At 54.1% G+C, this 17,353-nt stretch overlaps 1 protein-coding gene across 4 annotated transcripts in view; it reads right to left on the bottom strand.

The window, feature by feature from the left end:
* Window positions 1–17,353, bottom strand: part of CERS4 (ceramide synthase 4) — a 31,195-nt gene that overhangs the window by 4,196 nt on the left and 9,646 nt on the right. For 2 of the 4 annotated variants that reach the window (XM_021705102.2, XM_021705103.2), the window contains exons 2-8: window positions 5,048–5,221; window positions 2,214–2,331; window positions 1,430–1,548; window positions 1,264–1,321; window positions 933–983; window positions 483–575; window positions 98–226 (exon numbers count right to left, since the gene is read on the bottom strand). In XM_021705102.2, coding sequence (XP_021560777.1) covers window positions 98–226; window positions 483–575; window positions 933–983; window positions 1,264–1,321; window positions 1,430–1,548; window positions 2,214–2,331; window positions 5,048–5,220 — 741 coding nt within the window. In that variant the 5' untranslated portion in view covers window position 5,221. Of the gene's footprint in view, window positions 1–97; window positions 227–482; window positions 576–932; window positions 984–1,263; window positions 1,322–1,429; window positions 1,549–2,213; window positions 2,332–5,047; window positions 5,434–7,070; window positions 7,123–17,353 lie in introns of those variants that run through there. The other 2 variants (XM_021705101.2, XM_044918270.1) reach the window with 2 other exon arrangements.

The following is a 17,353-nucleotide window of genomic DNA, read 5'->3' as shown; positions in this document are numbered from 1 at the left end:
GGGTGAGGCTGGGAGGGTGGGGCTGGGAGGATGGAGCGGGGGAGGGTCAGGCTGGGAGGGTGGGGCTGGGGGCGGGGTCAGGCTGGGCCAGGCCCACCTCCAGGAGGTAGTCGGAGGCGTCATGCAGCAGCAGCACCAGGGACCCGATGCGCAGCAGGTTTGCGCTGTAGGAGAACATGATCAGGATGATGGTCACGAAGTGGTGTGCCACCTGCTCCTTGAAATCCTGCGGGAGACGGTGGGTCAGAGCAGGGATGAGTCTGGGGGGGCACCCCACCGGGCTGGGGGCAGGCCCTCTCTGGGGGCTGGCTGGCAGGCATCTGTACCTTGTGGACTGCGGGTCCTCCTGCCTGAGGCACCAGAGGGGGGGGGGGGTCTCAGGGTAGGGGGTGAAGCCATCCCTCCCTATGCGTGATTGGATCACAACTTCCCCCCCCTACCCCCAGTATCACTTCCCAGCCAGATTCTCGGCCCAGCCTCACCTTACGCTTGACATCAAAAGGCAGCGTGATCAGCAGTGAGACGTAGAAACTCAGCTCCAGGAGGTACCAATAATACAGGGCCGGTTTCAGGGGCTGTAGGGGCGTGGGGCAAGGTTAGCTGTGGGGGGGGGGTCGAGGCTCGGGGGTGGCGGGGCATGGCTCAGGGCCCTCCTCGCTTGCTCAGAAGCAGGACCCTTGAATCCCAATGAGTGAAGAAGGTGTAAGCTCCCCGTCCCCGGAGGTAGTCAAGGGCCAGTGGTTTTGCAGCAGCTCCTGCTCGGAGGTTCCCGGTGTCTGGCCCCTCCCCATTCCGCAGGGGAGGCAAAAATACAGAGTGGAACTCGAAGGGGAGTCGTGTGATGTCCGCGGTTGGCTCTCCCGCCCGCGGCTGAAGGAACTCTAACCACCCCACCCCCCACCCCCAGCCTCCGAGCTCCACCTGCCACTCACCTGATTTGGGTAACTGTCCCAGCACATTGCCGGTGTCCACAGCCATGACTCCTGCAGGGACACGGGAGTCTGAGGCTGCCCAGAGGTCAGAGCCCAGCCCTCTACCCCCCCGGGCGGGCCCTCCCCAGGGCTGCTCTCATTCTAGACCCAGAGCTGTGGGCTGCGGACCCCCAGCTCCGGTGCACAGCATGTCCTCAAAAGGCACCTGAGCGGACGCTTTTGCAGGGGCTCCCTCTGCCCGAACCCCTCCGCACCCCCCAGTCCAGGCCCAGTGCACCGCAAGGGCTTGTGGGATGGGCGGCGGGGCAGGCAAGCGGCCAGGAACACTCACGTGGTAGAGGATGGACAAGCCACCAAAGAAGGAGCACAGGTAGAAAGCAAACCTCCAGCTGCAGATGGGGAGGGAGCCCATGAGGCAGCCACCGGAGGAGGCCCGGGCTCCACCCCCCCGCCCCGCACCCCCAGAGCCCCCGCCTCAGCCCCACCCCGGGGCTTACCTGGCCTCGCAGAACTTCTTGGTCAGGCAGGGCCGGTCCTGGTTCCGGCGCCTCCGGAACCAGCGCTGGGTCTGCTGCAGTGTGAGGCCACACTGGGCCGCCAGGAGGGCCATCTGGGGCTGGGGAGAGGTGATGCGGGGGGAGTCACAGAGGAGGCTTCCCGTCCATGTCCCAGGACAGATGAGACCCAGCTGTGCTCCCCCCTACCCTAGACCTCGCCTGTGGGATTGTCTGCCTATGGACATGGGGGGGTCCCCCCAAAACAGGCAGTATGAAGATCAGCCCTGCTCACAGGAGAGGCAGGTGGCTGATGGGGACTGGGACTAAAAGCGGCTGGGGGTGGGGCAGCCCCCCTAGAGGTTTTCCTATACCCTTCCAGAAGAGTCAGGTCTTACCCCCGCCCCAGGCAGGTAGTTGAGACCTTGCCTTCCACCCCTACCTGCAGAGGGAGGGTGACCACGGAGGAGGAAGGTCCCCTCTACCGAGAGCCACAGTTCAGTACAAGTCTGCTGTGGTCGACGCCCCCCCATCCCCCAGCAGTCAGGCCTTCCTCTCTTACCAGCTCAGCAGAGACCTGCTCCCCACCCCCCCAGGCGCAGGATCTGCCCACTGGGACAGCTGGGCTGGCTGGTGGAGTGGGCGTAGGAGCGCTGTGGGGGCACAGAGGCTGCCCTGGGCTTTCCCTGTTCCTGACAACAGGCCCCATCCCACCCCCAGGCCCCATCCACACGCCCCCCCCCCCCCAGGCCGACGGGGATGGAGAGGGGCATCGGGGGGCTCTCACCTCCTTGGGCTTCCACCCTTCTGTGACGAAGTACTTCTCCAGAGTGGCATTGGGCTTCACCAGCCTCCTGGCATGATTGCGCACACCTAGCAACCGGCTCAGGGGCATGCCAACAAATCTGGGTGCAGGGGAGACAGAGCCTGTCAATCCAGGTGGGGAAACTGAGGCTCAGAGGGGCCAGGTCACACACTGGGAGCCTGGAGGGGTAGCCTGGCCGCTGCACTGGGACCAAACCTAAGAAAGGCAGCTGGGCGGCCGGTCTTCAGAGTGGGGATGTGGAGGTTAGTTTTCGGGGTCTCAGGCAGCTCCACTCAGTTCCAAACAGGAAATAGAGACCCCTCACTGCTTGTCTCATGGTGGTCCGGGTCCTTGTCTGTCTCCTGCCAGGCTGGGGGGTCCCCACAGGCAGAAAGGAGCAGGGGCACTCCCACTCAGGCCTCCACTCAGGCCTCCCTTCTCCCAGTGTGGACATGTGGAGGGGCCCGGTCCCTGGCCAGTCATCATACGTCCCACTAGACCCCGCCCCCCGGAACTTCCTACGCACCAAACATCACCCTGCATTTGGGGAAACTGAGGCTCAGAGCAGCTCAGCAAGGAACTCCTTCCAGACTCAGTCATGATGGGGAGTGGGGGAAGAGGGGACTGTCATTTCTTGAGTGCTGACATCTGCCAAGCATGGGTCCAAGTGCACATTAGCTGCCGGCTCATTTAGCTCTATTGTCAAAGTCCCCATTGTCTTGATGGGCAAACTGAGGCCCAGACAGTTTAGAGAGATGCCCAAGGTTACACAGCAAGTGGGTAGCAGACTGGCCCAGGATTTACTTCAAAATGGCGAGAACCTCTGCCTTCGACCCTGGAAAAGCTATCTTATCCCCATGGCCCTTTAAAAGGACACCTCTGGGATGTGAACACAACCCCCTACCTCTGATGAGGCCATTAATTAAATACACAACCCCCCACTCCAGGTTCCAGTAGTGAACCTGGGCGTAGTCTCATGTCCTCCCCCCCCCCCCCCCCCGCAGGAAAGCTGGCGACTCGCCCTTCAAAGCCTGGCTGACTTGAGCCTCTTAGAATCCCTCAGGCAAAGCCTCAGTCCCAGATGACCTACCCTGTGTGTGACCACAGGCCTCCCTTGACCTCTGGGCCTCCATTTCCTAGTCTGTAAAATGGGGATAATAGTACCACCTCACGGGGTTGCCCCGAGAGCTAAGACGCATAAGCTGCTCAGAACAATGGTGGGCACAGAGTAGGCGCTTAGAGGCTATCTGTTAAATAAATACAACCTCAGTGGGTATTCCTTGGGTCCCCCCCGGGTCCAGGCTGTATCCAGGGAGCCCAGACACCAGGAAGCTCCTCCGGAACCGGAGAGACAAAGCAAGATGCAGAATGCTCCCGTGTCCCTGTGGTCAGGGCAGGACAAAGCCAGGGACCCAAAGCAGAGGCTGAAGGGGGCGAAGGGCTCTGGGGAGTGGGGGCGAAGGGCTCTGGGGAGTGGGGGAGGGACAGCAGAGGGGCCCTGCGGGCTTCCTGCAACCCAGCCTTGAAGGAACTGCAGAGGGGTGAGTGCAGAGGCCAGGTGGCCGCATAAGAGGTAGTGGACCTGCGGAGGGCGTGGGGAGGGAGGGAGGCGGGAGGGGGAACCTTGTGGGGGTGGCCGATCATGGGGGGCCCGCAGCAAAGGGGCCTGGCAGGGCAGGTCTGAAAGCTTTGACTACAGGGCTGGTCAGGTGGGAAGGGTGGGGCTACCTGGGACCAGGGAAGGGACGCCAGGAGAGATGTTCTGGCCCAGGAGACAGCCAGCCAGGGAAAGAGGAGGAGACCCAGTTTGAAGCAGTGTCTGGGTCCCATAAGAAATGACTGAAAATCTACAGGGTTTGGCAATCAGGTTGCTGGGAACCTGTGGGGGGTGGTGGTGACATATATTCTGGTGGGGGGCAGCACCAGGCTGCAAGAGGCTGGGGATGGGGACAGGGGAAGGGGAGGCAGGGCTAGTTTAGGCACAAAAGGGGAGGCCAGAGTGCTTTTGCTCCTTCCTTTGGCTACAGAGGGAGGAGGGAAGGTGTTAGGAGCCAGGAGGGAGGGGTGGAGAGGGTGAGGTGGGGGGTGAGAGAGGGGTAAGTAGGGGGCGGATGGAAGGATGGCAGGGGGAGGGAGGTGGGGGGGTGAGGGAGGGATGGTGGGGTGAGCTGGGGGTTGTGGGGGCTGGGGGTTTGTGGGGGCTGAGGGGGATGGTGAGGTTGAGGGTCACCTTGCCTATAGGAGAGAGGCAGGAGGGAGTGGGCAAGAATGTCTTTGCTCTTTGCTTTGGTTAAGCGGTTAAGCATCTGCCTTCGGCTCAGATCATGATCTCAGGGTCCTGAGATGGAGCCGCCTCCCCATCGTATTGGGCTTCCTGCTCAGCGGGGAGTCTGCTTCTGCTTCTCCCTCTACCCTTCCCCCGTTGCTGGTGATCTCTCTCTCTCAAATAAATAAAATCTTAAAAAGAAAAAAAAAGTTTCTTTGCTTGCTGACTGGCCTCTGCAGACCCATCCTTGGTCAGCAAAGCAAGAACACGCGCCCTCCGGGGCCTCCCGCCATTTGCTGACGACACCCAAGGCACGCCCAGACCCAAGCGGCAGGCCGCCGCGGTAACAGCAAACCAGCCCCTCAGAGGCTGGAAGAGTGTGGGCGGTGGTGGCTAGGGGCAAGGTGGAGCTGGGAAAGGCACGGCCTCCAAGCCAGGCTCCATCCAGGATGCATTAGGACGAAAACCACACAGGACGGATGGCCAGGGTGAGCACTGCGCACATGGGAACAACAGCGGGGCCGGGCACCGCTGAGAGGCGGACACTCACCTCTCGAAGACGAAGCGCATGACCACCAGGGCCAGCGCCAGGGGCAGGGCTGCCAGCATATCCCGGGGGTGGGCGTAGACCAGGCCATCCCGGTCCTCCAGGGCAGCCCACGAGTTGTTGGGTGGCAGCCACAGCCTCTCCTGCCAAAACCATTCGCTGAGGCTGGACCACATCCTGTGGGCACATGGTCCAGTTAACGGGAGCGCAGCTCGCGGGAGGGCCCACCACCCCATCCTCACCGCCTGCCCCCTAGATGCCCGGCAACCTTGAGTTTATTACAGCCTGGGTTAAGGAGGGACTTGGGCTGAGTGCCCTCAGGCAAGTGACCTGACCGCTCTGAATCTCAAGTTCATTTGTCAAACAGGGGCAGTAGCCCACCTGTCAGCCCAGCCTGACAACACCAAGTGCTTCCCCGGGTGCCTGCTAGCCCTGAAAACACACCTCATGAAAAGGGTTATTACTTTGCACTTCACAGGTGCAAAAGAGGTGGCCAGAAGTCAGGGGACTGGCTGACTGGGGTCATAAAGTCGAGTTCTCAAATGTCCAGGAAGGTCTCCTATCATGTGGGAAAGTGCCTCCAATGCAGCCCAAAGATGACCAGTTGAGGAAATCTGCAGTTCGCTTCCTGAGCATCCTTCCAGGTGTGAACGTCAGCAGCCTCGCTTGCTATGAGGCTGGGCTGCGGCCGGGCAAGCGTGCCTAGTGATGACGTGCTCGCCAGGTCACTGGAGCGGTAATCAGGTGAGCTTTCCTTCCCCTGAGAAGGCTTTCCAGCAGCCATCTTGAGGAGCCCAAGCAGCTCTGCCCTTTCCTGAGATCTTAAGACAAGTGCCCAGACCCCCACACCAGTCCCCACTTGGGATGTTTGTTCATCATTATGTCCGTCCATCCCATCCATCCATCCATCCATCCGCCTTCTTATCTGCTGATCTACCTGTCTGTCCATCCACTCATTGTCTGTCCATCCATCTGTCCGTCCAACCACCAACCAACCCACCGACCAGTCATCCATCTGTCCATCCATCCATCCAGTCATCTGTTCATCCATCCGCCTGCCCACCTTGTCCATCTACCCATCTGTCCATCCACCCATCTGTCTGTCCGTCCATCCATCTGCCCACCCAGCTGTCCCTCTGTTCTCTGACACTTGTTCATGCCAGCATGCGGCTAGGTGTTGGGGACACAGCGGAAAAAAAAGCAGACCCATTCCTGTCCCCGTGGAGCTCTCAGTCCAGCAGGGGGGTCAGCCAACACACAAGTACACAGATTCATAAATGAGATAGGACCGTGTGATGGGCCTGCTTGAAAATGAGCAGGGTACCATGATTTTAAATGAGGTGACCAATGAAAGCCTGAGGAGATACCATCTGAGCGGAGACCCAGAGATGAGGAGGGCCTGGGTTTATGCAGAAGAGAGTAGTGGTGGTAGGGAGGGACTTTCAGAGAAAGAAGCAGCAGGTGCAAAGGCCCTGAGGCAGAACCGAGCTCAGAGTGTTGGGGGAACAGCAAGAGGCTCCTGTGGCTGGAGCGGAATGAGTGAGGGGGAGAGAGTGAGGTGGGGAAGGCAGGGAGGGGGACAGGGGTAGGTCATGCAGGGCCTGTGGGCTTCAGGGAGGAGTTGGGATGACTTCCCCCAACATTTGTGATGAAAAATTTCAAACCTAAAGAAAAGTTGAAAGAATTTACAGTGAACTCCCAGAACCCACCATTAGATTCTACCGTCCACATTTTGCTCTACCTGCTCTATTTCATGTCTGTCAGTGCATCTATCCGCCCCCTCTCCTTCCCCCGCCCATCCGCCCCCCTCCTTCCCCCCCAATCCGGCCATTTTATTTTTCCAGATGCATTTTAAAATAAGCAGCAGACATCAAGCTGCATCACCCCTAAATATTTCAGCATGCAGATCATTAGCTAGGCTTCAGTATTTGCTAATGGTTTTTTTTTCTTTGAAGATAAAATTTACTAGAGCGAAATGCATAAATCCTTAAGTGTACAGTCGCTGAGTTCGGACAAATACAGGTACCTGCGTGACGCAGCCTCCAACCACGGATATTCCCGTCCCTCCACAAAGCTCTCGTGCCCCTCTCCGGTCAATCTCCATCTCCCCCGTCCAAAGGTCACCTCTGTCCTGATTTTTGTTTCCATCATGCATTCGTCCCGTCTGTGCTAGAACTTCATAGAAACGGAATCACACACTCCATCTTTGTGTCTGGCTTCTTTCGCTCCGTGTAATGGTTTTGAGATTCATCCATGTCATAGCATCTATTGGTAGCCTTTTTTCCTATTGAATCGTGGATACATATCATTTGCTTGTTGATGGGTGACTGGGATGCTTTCCGTTTGGGGTGATTATGAGCAAAGCTGTTAGGAGCATACACGTCTCCCTGGTCAACCCCCCGGGGTGGGATGGCTGGGTCACAGGGAAGCTGCCTGTCCAACTTCATAAGCAATGGCCAGAAGGAGGTGCTATCCACTGGAAGGGGGTGGAGAGGAGGAGCAGGTTTCCAGAGACTACTTTTTTAAGTTTGTTTATTTATTTTTAAGTAATCTCTACACACAACCTGGGGCTCGAACTCACGACCCCGAGATCAAGAGCTGCACGATCTTCCGACTGACCCTCCCCGCTCTCATGTACTTCTCTCTCATTCTCACTCTCTCAAATAAATAAATAAATCTTTAAAAAAAAAAAAGAAACTAGCTTCACTAACAGGCAAGGTTGGCTTGATCTGGAGCACCCCCTGGGGCCTGAGGGCGCATGCCCAGCGGGGGCGTTCCCACCTCCCAACCGGAGCCACGCCCACTGCACGGCCTCTCCAGCCTCCTCCCACTCTCAGCACACCTCCCTCCCCCGCCGCTCAGCGCAGATGGAAATGGGTTGGGAGTCCCAGGAAAGCCCCCGGCCGGCCAGAGCCGAAGCAGGTATCCAGGAGTCTAGGCCCCCAATCCCATATTCTTCTCTCACTCAGGGGTGCCCAGATGAGGATCCACCACCGCTGTGCTGCTTGCAAATCGTGATGAGCTTCGGAGACAAGGGGGAACACGCAAGAGCAAGGACATCTTCCAATCTCGGGCCTCCGCCGATGTCCCCGCTTCCAAGCCCCCCATTCACTGCCTGACACTTTCTGCTCCCACCACACCATAGGATTTCACACAGCCAGCTTTTACAAGTGCTGTCTTCTGCCTAGAATGCCCATTGAATATTTACTGCCCTATGCTGGGTGCTGAGGACACTAAACTGTGAGGGAAGCAGGCAAGGTCTCTGTCTCCAGAGGGCTTACACACCTTTCTTGTCTGTCTGGCAAACTCCTAGGCATCCCTCAAAACCCAGTTCATTTGTCGCTTCCTCCTGGAGGTACCTCCTGATTGCCTCCACCTTGGGTTTAGTTAAAGTGCACTCCCCCAGCCCTGCCTCACTCACTGTGATGTTGGGAGCTAGTTATGAAGTATTTTTAGAGACAGTGGGGGGTGGAGAAGGAAGGAAGCATGATCAGCCTGGAACCCCAGTCCCCTCAGCCAAAGCAAGCCCAGCCCTTTCTGGCGTCCATGTCAGACTACCCCACCTGACTGCAGAGGTCTCAGCCCTGGAAGCCCTACCCTTTCTCTCACCTGTGTGTCTGTCCCCTCCTAGCACACAGGAGGGGCTCAGGTGCGGCTGTTACTGGACATTCATGGCCAGCAAGGCCCAGACTTCTCTTCCACTCCCCACCTGACCCCCAACAGACACATCCTTCCCAGGGGACGGGAAGGAATGAGGCTCAGGGTGGCATTCCTCATCAATTTTCAGTTTTCTCCTTTGGGCTGCAGCTCCTCTGCTCATTTCCTGTGATTCTGCCACACTGGGCCCGGCTGCCCCATCTGAAAAATGGGTACAGCCAGATGGCCTGTTTTTCCAGGCTGTTGTATGGGGCCCAGGGGGCCGGGCAGTTCACCAACACTCCACACTGGTATCACAGCGAGGTGATTCCTGCCTCACCCATTTACCAGGCGAGCAACCTAAGGCAGGCAACCAGGCTGTTCTGTGCCTCCGTTCCCTCATCTGTGAAATGGGGTAACAAGAACCCTTTGCACACGGGGTGGTGGAGTGAGCGCTACGTAGGACTAACTTGCATGTTGTTAGCAGCGGAGAGGGGAAGCTGGGATGAGGGACAGTCTGGGGAGGAGGGGTGCTGGCCTGCATGCAGCAGGTTCCGGAAGGTTCTTCCCAGAACCTCCCTGACCTCTGCAGCTTTCCCTTAAAGCTGTAGCTGGTGAACTCAGGCTGGGCTTGGCCAGGGCCACCGAGGGGTCATTTGGAGAATCACCGAATGAGTGAGTGGCTGGTCCAGCCCAACCAGCCTGAGCCTAAATCCCCATCACCCCTGCCCTGCTCCTAGTCTCCCAGCAAGGCTGCTGTGTCTTCAAGCCTCTTTGGCCTCACTCCCAGCCCTGCTCCTGCCACCTGGGAGCCAGACTCTGATAATCCTTCTTAGTGGTTAAAAATATCCTCAGACCTAGAGAGAGAGATTAGGGCTTTGTGCTGATATGGGGAGGAGAGGATGAGCAGAGGATCCCTGTCCCCCCTCGGGGGTCTGACCCCTGGCTGGCTGGACCCCTGCTGCTCCCTGGAACTCCGGAATGCCCCCCAGCATGGCCCGGCAGAGCAGGGTTATGCACAGAAGGTTTGTTTTATTTTAAACCTAGCTGGAAATACAGGACTTGCCCAGGGTTGTGAAAAAAGAAATCAATTCAGACTCCAGATGTTTGGGCTGCCCAGGGATGGACACACACACACACACACACACACACACACACACACACTCCACCCTCCCTCTCGCTCCTGCAGCCTGGCCTGCTGCCGGGGGTCACCTGACTGTTGTGGCTGGAGGCCCAGGCAGGGAACACATGATGTGCTACGTGGGGGTTGTGTGGCGATAACCACAGCCCCCCCTGCACCGGGCCCTGGCTGCCCCCTGCAGATAGCCTTGGTTCCCGCACTGTGGGCTCTCTGAGCAGAGTCCCTACAGGCTGTGCTCCCTGCCCGGCCCCAGGTGCAGAACTCTGCCTTATACCCCAACCCCTCAAATTTAGACACACTTCCGGGGGCGCCTGGGCGGCTCAGTTGGTTAAGTGTCCGACTCTTGATTTCCACCCAGGTCATGATCTCAGGGTCATGAGATCGAGCCCCGTGTCAGGCTCTGTGCTGGGTGTGGGGTCTGCTTAAGATTCTCTCTTTCCCTTCCTCCCTCTAAATAAATAAATTTTAAATAATTTAAAAAATAAGAAAAATTAAAAAAAAAAAAGACACACTTCTGCCCTCCATACTCTGGTTCTGTTGATACACCCTCCCACACCCCACCAACTCAACTTATTGCAATGGCTGCTTTCTGGCCTTCTAATTCACCAAGCTCATTCCTGCCCCAGGGCCTTTGCATGTGCTGTGTCCAGCTCCCCAAGCTCATTCCTGCCCCAGGGCCTTTGTATGTGCTGTATCCAGCTCACCAAGCTCATTCTTGCCCCAGGGCCTTTGCACATGCTGTTCCCTTACACATCCCTGTGTCTAGCTCTCATTACTCACATCTCCGCTCAGAGAAACCTTCTCAGATCACTACCAAAGAAGCCTGTGTATTATTCCATCTCCTCACACTGTTTTGTTCCTTCAGCCCTCTTGTCCTACTTGATCTGTTATTTGTTCATCTGCCTCGCCCCAAGACGTAAGACTCCTGAAGGCTAGAATGTTGTTTTAGGCACTGCCATATCCTGAGATAGGGCCTGGCACAACATTAGGTGCCAACTAACTGCTAAGTGGATAAATGAATGGGTAGTATAGACACATGGACAGGTGGGTGGATGTGAGGACTTCACTGCAGGTGGTCAGACTTTCTAGGAAAAAAAAAAAAAACAACCCACCGGCTCTCCTGGTTGGCCCAGTTGGTGGAACATGTGACTCTTGATCTCAGGGCTGTGAGCTCAAGCCCCATGCTGGGTGTGGAGCTTACTTTAAAAGAAACCACCTGTTTTAACAGGCAAGGTCAGCTTGATCCCCATAAAGGAGATCCACTGTCGCCCCATTTCGGAACTGGGAAGGCTGAGACTTAAAGCCAGAAGCTGCTGGCCATTCAGCCAGCAAGGGAGAGAGCTAGAACCGGAAGCTCACCAGGGTGGCAAGGGGGCTGCTCGGTACCCGCAGTGGGCTCAGGGCTCACAGGACCCTGTGAAGCCTCCCCGGGCCTGCCTCCACCTATCGAGTTTTCTCCCCCACCTTCTCTCTGTGTTTTCAGGGCACCAGTTGCTCAGCACGTGATTTCTTTTTTTAAAGATTTTATTTATTTACTTGAGAGAGAGGGTGAGCGCATGTGGGGGAGGGAGCTGAGGGAGGGGACAAACAGACTCCACGCTGAGCCCAACGCGGGGCTCGATCCCACGACCCTGAGATCACAACCTGAGCCGAAATCAAGAGTCGAAGGCTTAACCGACTGCGCCACCCAGGCGTCCCTCAGCGCATGATTTCTTAACTTCTACACCCCTCGGCAGGCTCAGGGGCTTAGGTGAGCTGGACCAGGTTTCCCAGTATCTCCAGCCCACTGGCCACGCTCTTCAGCCCTCCCACTCCCCTGGCTGCACCTTCTCAGAACCACCCCTTGGCAATGCTCCCAGCCCCCAAAGAAAACACCCACCAATGGGACCATGAGGATCACTCGCAGCTGCCTTGGGCTGGTCGCGGGCCCCCCGATGGCATCTGCTCCCTCCTACGGACCCCCTGCACCCCTGCATTATCCCACACCCGGCGCTCGGACGCCCATGAGCTCCCCCAACTGGTCCGACGTCCAGGACTTTGCATCCGCCTGCCTTCTGCCTGAAATGCCCTGCTTCAGTGGGCCAGTTCCCACTTGTCTTTCAAGAGCTGGGTCAGATTCTACTTCCTCCTTAAGAGGCCTGCTCTGCCTTTCCCACACTCAGCACAGCCCCCTCCCCACAGCCTTGCCAGCCCCACCGCGCCCCACCCCTGGGCCTTTCTTCGGAGCTTTCTTCAGCCCCGGAGCTTAGAGAGCTAGCTGACTCTGAGTGTCCCCCTGGACAGTGAGAGCCAGGAAGAGACCTCTGGGGTCCCCAGCATCACTTGGTGTGTGGGTATATTGGGGGGCGGTCAGTCAGGGAGGTTTCAAAGACCAAGAAAGGAGAGATGATCAGGTCTCTTGGAGTTTGAGGGGGAAGGGAGCAGTCCTCAGTCCCAAAGGCAAGCGGGGGCAGCGGGATCTAACAGTTACCCGCACAGGGACTGATGAAGCTTACAGGTGGGGGATAAGGGGAGCCCACTTGGGTCATTAGAATAAAAACAAAAATACAGCTTTTTTGAGGAACCCCTGACATACAAGGAACTGCACGTTTAAAGTGCATGATTTGATGTGTTCTGACCTATGTTCACACGTGTGAAATCGTCACCCCCATCAAGATAATGAACATATCCATCACTCCCTGGATTTCCCTGTGCCCTTTTGGAGTCTGTCCCTCTCTCCCTTCCAGTGAAAACTTGCAATCTTGATGTCCAACAGTTGGGGATCAGAACCTCAGGACTCCATACGAAGAAATCTTATAGTCTGAAAGGCAGAGGAAGATACATCATGGATGGACCTTGAGGCCATTACTTTCTTTTTTTTTTTTTTTTAAAGATTTTTATTTATTTATCTGAGAGAGAGAATGGGAGACAGAGAGCATGAGAGGGAAGAGGGTCAGAGGGATAAGCAGACCCCCCCGCTGAGCAGGGAGCCTGATGTGGGACTCGATCCCGGGACTCCAGGATCATGACCTGAGCCGAAGGCAGTCGCTTAACCAACTGAGCCACCCAGGCGCCCGAGGCCATTACTTTCAATTGAGGAAGCCAGTCACAACAAGACAGACACTGTAGGATTCTGCTCCCAGGAGGTCCCCAGAGGAGCCCCATCCATAGAATCAGGAAGTAGATGGTGGGCGCCAGGGGTGGGGGAGGGGGTGGGAAGTCAGTGTTGCATGGGGACAGAGTCTCAGGTTGGGGAGATGAGAAAGTTCTGGAGAGGGATGCACAACAATGTGAATGTATCAATACTGAACTGTACACTTAAAAATGGTCAAGATGGTAAGTTTTATGTTATGTGTATTTTACGACAGTTAAATTTTTTTTAAGGGGGTGAGGAGGAGAGGGAGAGAGAGAATCCTAAGCAGGCTCCATGCCCAGCGTGGAGCCTGACCCGGGGCTTGATATCACGACCCTGAGATCATGACCTGAGCTGAAATCGAGAGTCGGATGCTTAACCAGCTATGCTACTCAGGTGCCCCCAATTATTTTAATTTAAAAAACTACCAAAGGAGGAGCACCTAGGTGGTACAGTCAGTTAAGCAACTGACTCTTGGTTTCAGCTCAGGTAGTGCTCTTGGTGTCGTGAGATTGAGCCCCATGGGGGCGGGGGGGGGGGGCTCTGCACCTTGGAGTCAGCTTAAGATTCTCTCTCCCTCTCCCTCTACCCCTTGTGCTCAGGCTTTCTCTCTCTAAAATAAATAAATATATCTTTTTGAAAAATTACCAAAGGGGGAAAAAGAAGAGGAAACATTATGCTCATTGACTTGGGTTGGAGGGGGGTGTCAGGGAGTTAAAAAAAATAAAAGCAAAATTCGGGGAGCCACTAATGGCCCAATAGGTCATTTACACAATGGAAAAGCACCAGAAGGGCGCCTGGGTGGCTCAGTTGGTTAAGCAACTGCCTTTGGCTCAGGTCATGATCCTGGAGTCCCGGGATCGAGTCCCACATCGGGCTCCCTGCTCAGCGAGGAGCCTGCTTCTCCCTCTGACCCTCCCCCCTCTCATGTACTCTCTCTCATTCTCACTCTCTCAAATAAATAAATAAATCTTTAAAAAAAAAAAAAAGAAAAGCACCGGGAGAGCTCGGCTTCCACTGAAGGCAGAGTCAGCCGCATCAGACTAGCCCCGTCGGAGACAACCAGAAACCCTGGATGACATACAAAAACACAACTACCTGAAAGCCCCAACATGGTAGCTACCAGCAGCATCGGGCTATCTGAATTGCAATGAACTGAAATGAAACACAATTTCAAATTCAATTCCTCAGTTGCACACAGCAAAATTTCTCTACTCAATAGCCACACACAGCTTGCGGCTACCAGAGTAGTGCAGATATGGAACAGTTCCATCGTTGTAGAAAATTCTACTGGGTGGTACTGCTCTAGAGTGACCCCAAATAGGGAGTAGTTGGAGGGGAGTCTATACCTGGCATACGGGAGCAACATAGGGTGGGTTTCCCATTTGTACTGCTCTTCACTGGAAATAGAAACTGGCTTGAAAAATGAGAAGAGCCCAGAAAGATCACAATCGCTCAATAATGGGATGGAACATGTTGGAAGGGAGAGAGCCAGAAAAAGGAAGTTCCAAATTCTACACAAAAACTCTGCGCACGTCTCTGCTAAGCCCTGAACCATGTGTGTGCAGGGCAGACTCCAAGCAGCCCAGCTAAGGCTGAAAGAAAGGAAGATAGATTTCACCTGCCACCCACCATGAGGAAAACAGACTTTGGAGCGTGAGTCCAGACAGGTTAATTGCCTGATTAAAAAAAAAAAAAAAATCAGTGCTCTCCAGAGGACCACAACAGAATCCAGAGTCTCCACGATACATCTTGACAATGCCCAGAATACAACCCCAAATTACTTGATCTTTGGAGAAACAAGACAACACGAACCATACTCAAGACAGAAGGAAATTAATGGGAACTAACTTCTGAGGTGACCCAGATGTTGGAAGGAGCAGATCCCGACTTTGAAGCAGCTATTATAATCTATTCAAGGATGTGAAGAAAAAAAAATTAGTTCCTACTGAATGAACGAATAAGAAACCTCAGTGGAAAAGTAAAAAAAAAAAAAAAAAAGAACCAAATGTAAATTCTAAAACTGAAAAATACAATACTTGCAATTACAAAATCACATGTGGGCTTGATAGCAATTGGAGATGATTGAAGAGTCAACGAATTAGGAGCTAGATAATAGTAAACATTCAAACTGAAGGACAGAGAAGAAAAAACAAAGATTGAATAAAAATGTGTCATCTGGAGGATGCCCGGTGGCTCAGACAGAAGAGCATGCAACTCTTGATCTCAGGGTCATGAGTTTGAACCTCACAATAGGTGTAGAGATTATTTAAAAGTAAAATCTTGGGGCGCCTGGGTGGCTCAGTTGTTGGGTGTCTGCCTTCGGCTCAGGACATGATCCCAGGGTCCTGGGATCGAGCCCCGCATCAGGCTCCCTGCTCCATGGGAAGCCTGCTTCTCCCTCTCCCACTCCCCCTGCTTGTGTTCCCTCTCTCACTGTGTCTCTCTCTGTCAAATAAATAAATAAAATCTTTAAAAAATAAAAAAATAAAAGTAAAATCTTTATTTACTTATTTTTTTAAAGAATTCATTTATTTATTTGACAGAGAGAGAGAGCACCCAAGCAGGGGGGACAGCAGAGGGAGAGGGAGAAGCAGGCTTCCCACTGAGCAGGGAGCCTGATGCAGGGCTGGATCCCAGGACCCCGGGATCATGACTGAGCCGAAGGCAGATGCTTAACGACTGAGCCACCCAGGCGCCCCTAAAAGTAATATCTTTAAAAAAAAAAAAAGTGCTATCTGGAAATAGTGGTGACATTTGCACAATGCTGTGAATGTACTTTGGGCTACTAAATCACACACTTAAAAATGGTTAAAATGGTAAATTTTATGTTTTGTATGTTTTACCACAATTGGAAAAAAAAAAAAGCACACAGTCTCAGTGACCTTTGGGACTACTGGAAGATCTAACAGGCACATAATTAGAGTCCCAAAAGGAGAAAGGAATAAGAATGGGGCAGGAAAAAATATTTTATTTATTTATATATATATATTTTTACGATTTTATTTATTTATTTGACAGAGAGAGACACATCGAGAGAGGGAACACAAGCAGGGGGAGTGGGACAGGGAGAAGCAGGCTTTCCGCCGAGCAGGGAGCCCGATGCGGGGCTCGATCCCAGGACCCTGGGATCATGACCTGAGCCGAAGCCAGATGCTGAACGACTGAGCCACCCAGGCGCCCCAGGGAGGGAGAGAATCTTAAGCAAGCTCCACGCCCAGTGCAGAGCCTGATGCAGGGCTTGATCCCACCACCCTGAGATCATGACTTGAACTGAAAAAATATTTTTTAAAAATATGAAAAGAAAAGACTCTGTATTTTCTCCCACAGCTACATATATGCATGTGAACTCATGGAAATAGGCCATAAGGATATATAGTCCATGCTCAGGAGAGTTATTACATCAGGAAGTCAGGGAAGGGAGGAGTTGGTCTGCTTGTTTTGTGATTCACTAATTTTTACAAGCCATGTTTCATAGCGACTTAAATTTTTATTGTTTTTTAATTTTTAAATTTTATTTATTTGAGAGGGAGCGAGACAGTGAGCGAGCAGGCGAGAGCACAAGAGCAGGGGGAGGAAGAAGCAGACTCCCCGCTGAGCAGGGAGCCTGATGTGGGGCTTGATTATAGGATGCAGGGATCATGCCCTGAGCCAAAGGCGGCCCTTTAACCGACTGAGCCACCCAGGTGCTCTAATTTTTAAATTGTGGTCAAATACATATAACATAAAAATATACTGTCTTAACTATTTTTAAGTGTACAGCACAGTGGTATTAAGTACAGTCATATCATTGGGCAACCATCACCACCATCTATTTCCAGAACTCTTTGCATCTTGCAAAATTGATACTCTGTCCCTATTAAACACTCACTCCCCACTCCTCCACCCCCGATCCCTGGTAACCTCTACTCTGCTTTCTGCTTCTACGGATTTGATGACTCTAGGTCCCTCCTGTAAGTGGAATCATACAGTATGCGTCTTTCTGTGTCTGGCGTCTCTCACTGAGCATAATGGTCTCAAGGTCCATCTTTGTTGTAGCAGGTGTCAGAATGTCCTTCCTTTTAAGGCTGGGTAAGATTCTAGTGAGTGTATATATTAAAGGTGACTTTTTAAATAGGAAATCATATTAGTACAAAAGGAAAATAAAGGTTTCCATCGAAGGGGTGGTTGGCAGAGTAGATATGGGCTCAGAGGGGGCATTTCTAGCTGTCAATGAGCTCCCCACCCCAGCTCAGCATTAAGAAACCAATTCCCAATCAAGATCAGCCCCTTCAGGGGTGCCTGGGTGGCTCAGTCGTTGGGCGTCTGCCTTCGGCTCAGGTCATGATCCCAGGGTCCTGGGATCGAGCCCTGCATTGGGCTCCCTGCTCAGTGGGAAGCCTGCTTCTCCCTCTCCCACTCCCCCTGCTTGTGTTCCCTC

Source organism: Neomonachus schauinslandi, chromosome 1, assembly GCF_002201575.2.
Source record: "Neomonachus schauinslandi chromosome 1, ASM220157v2, whole genome shotgun sequence".
Taxonomy (NCBI): Eukaryota; Metazoa; Chordata; class Mammalia; order Carnivora; family Phocidae; genus Neomonachus; species Neomonachus schauinslandi.
This window is presented reverse-complemented; position numbering and strand designations above follow the sequence as displayed.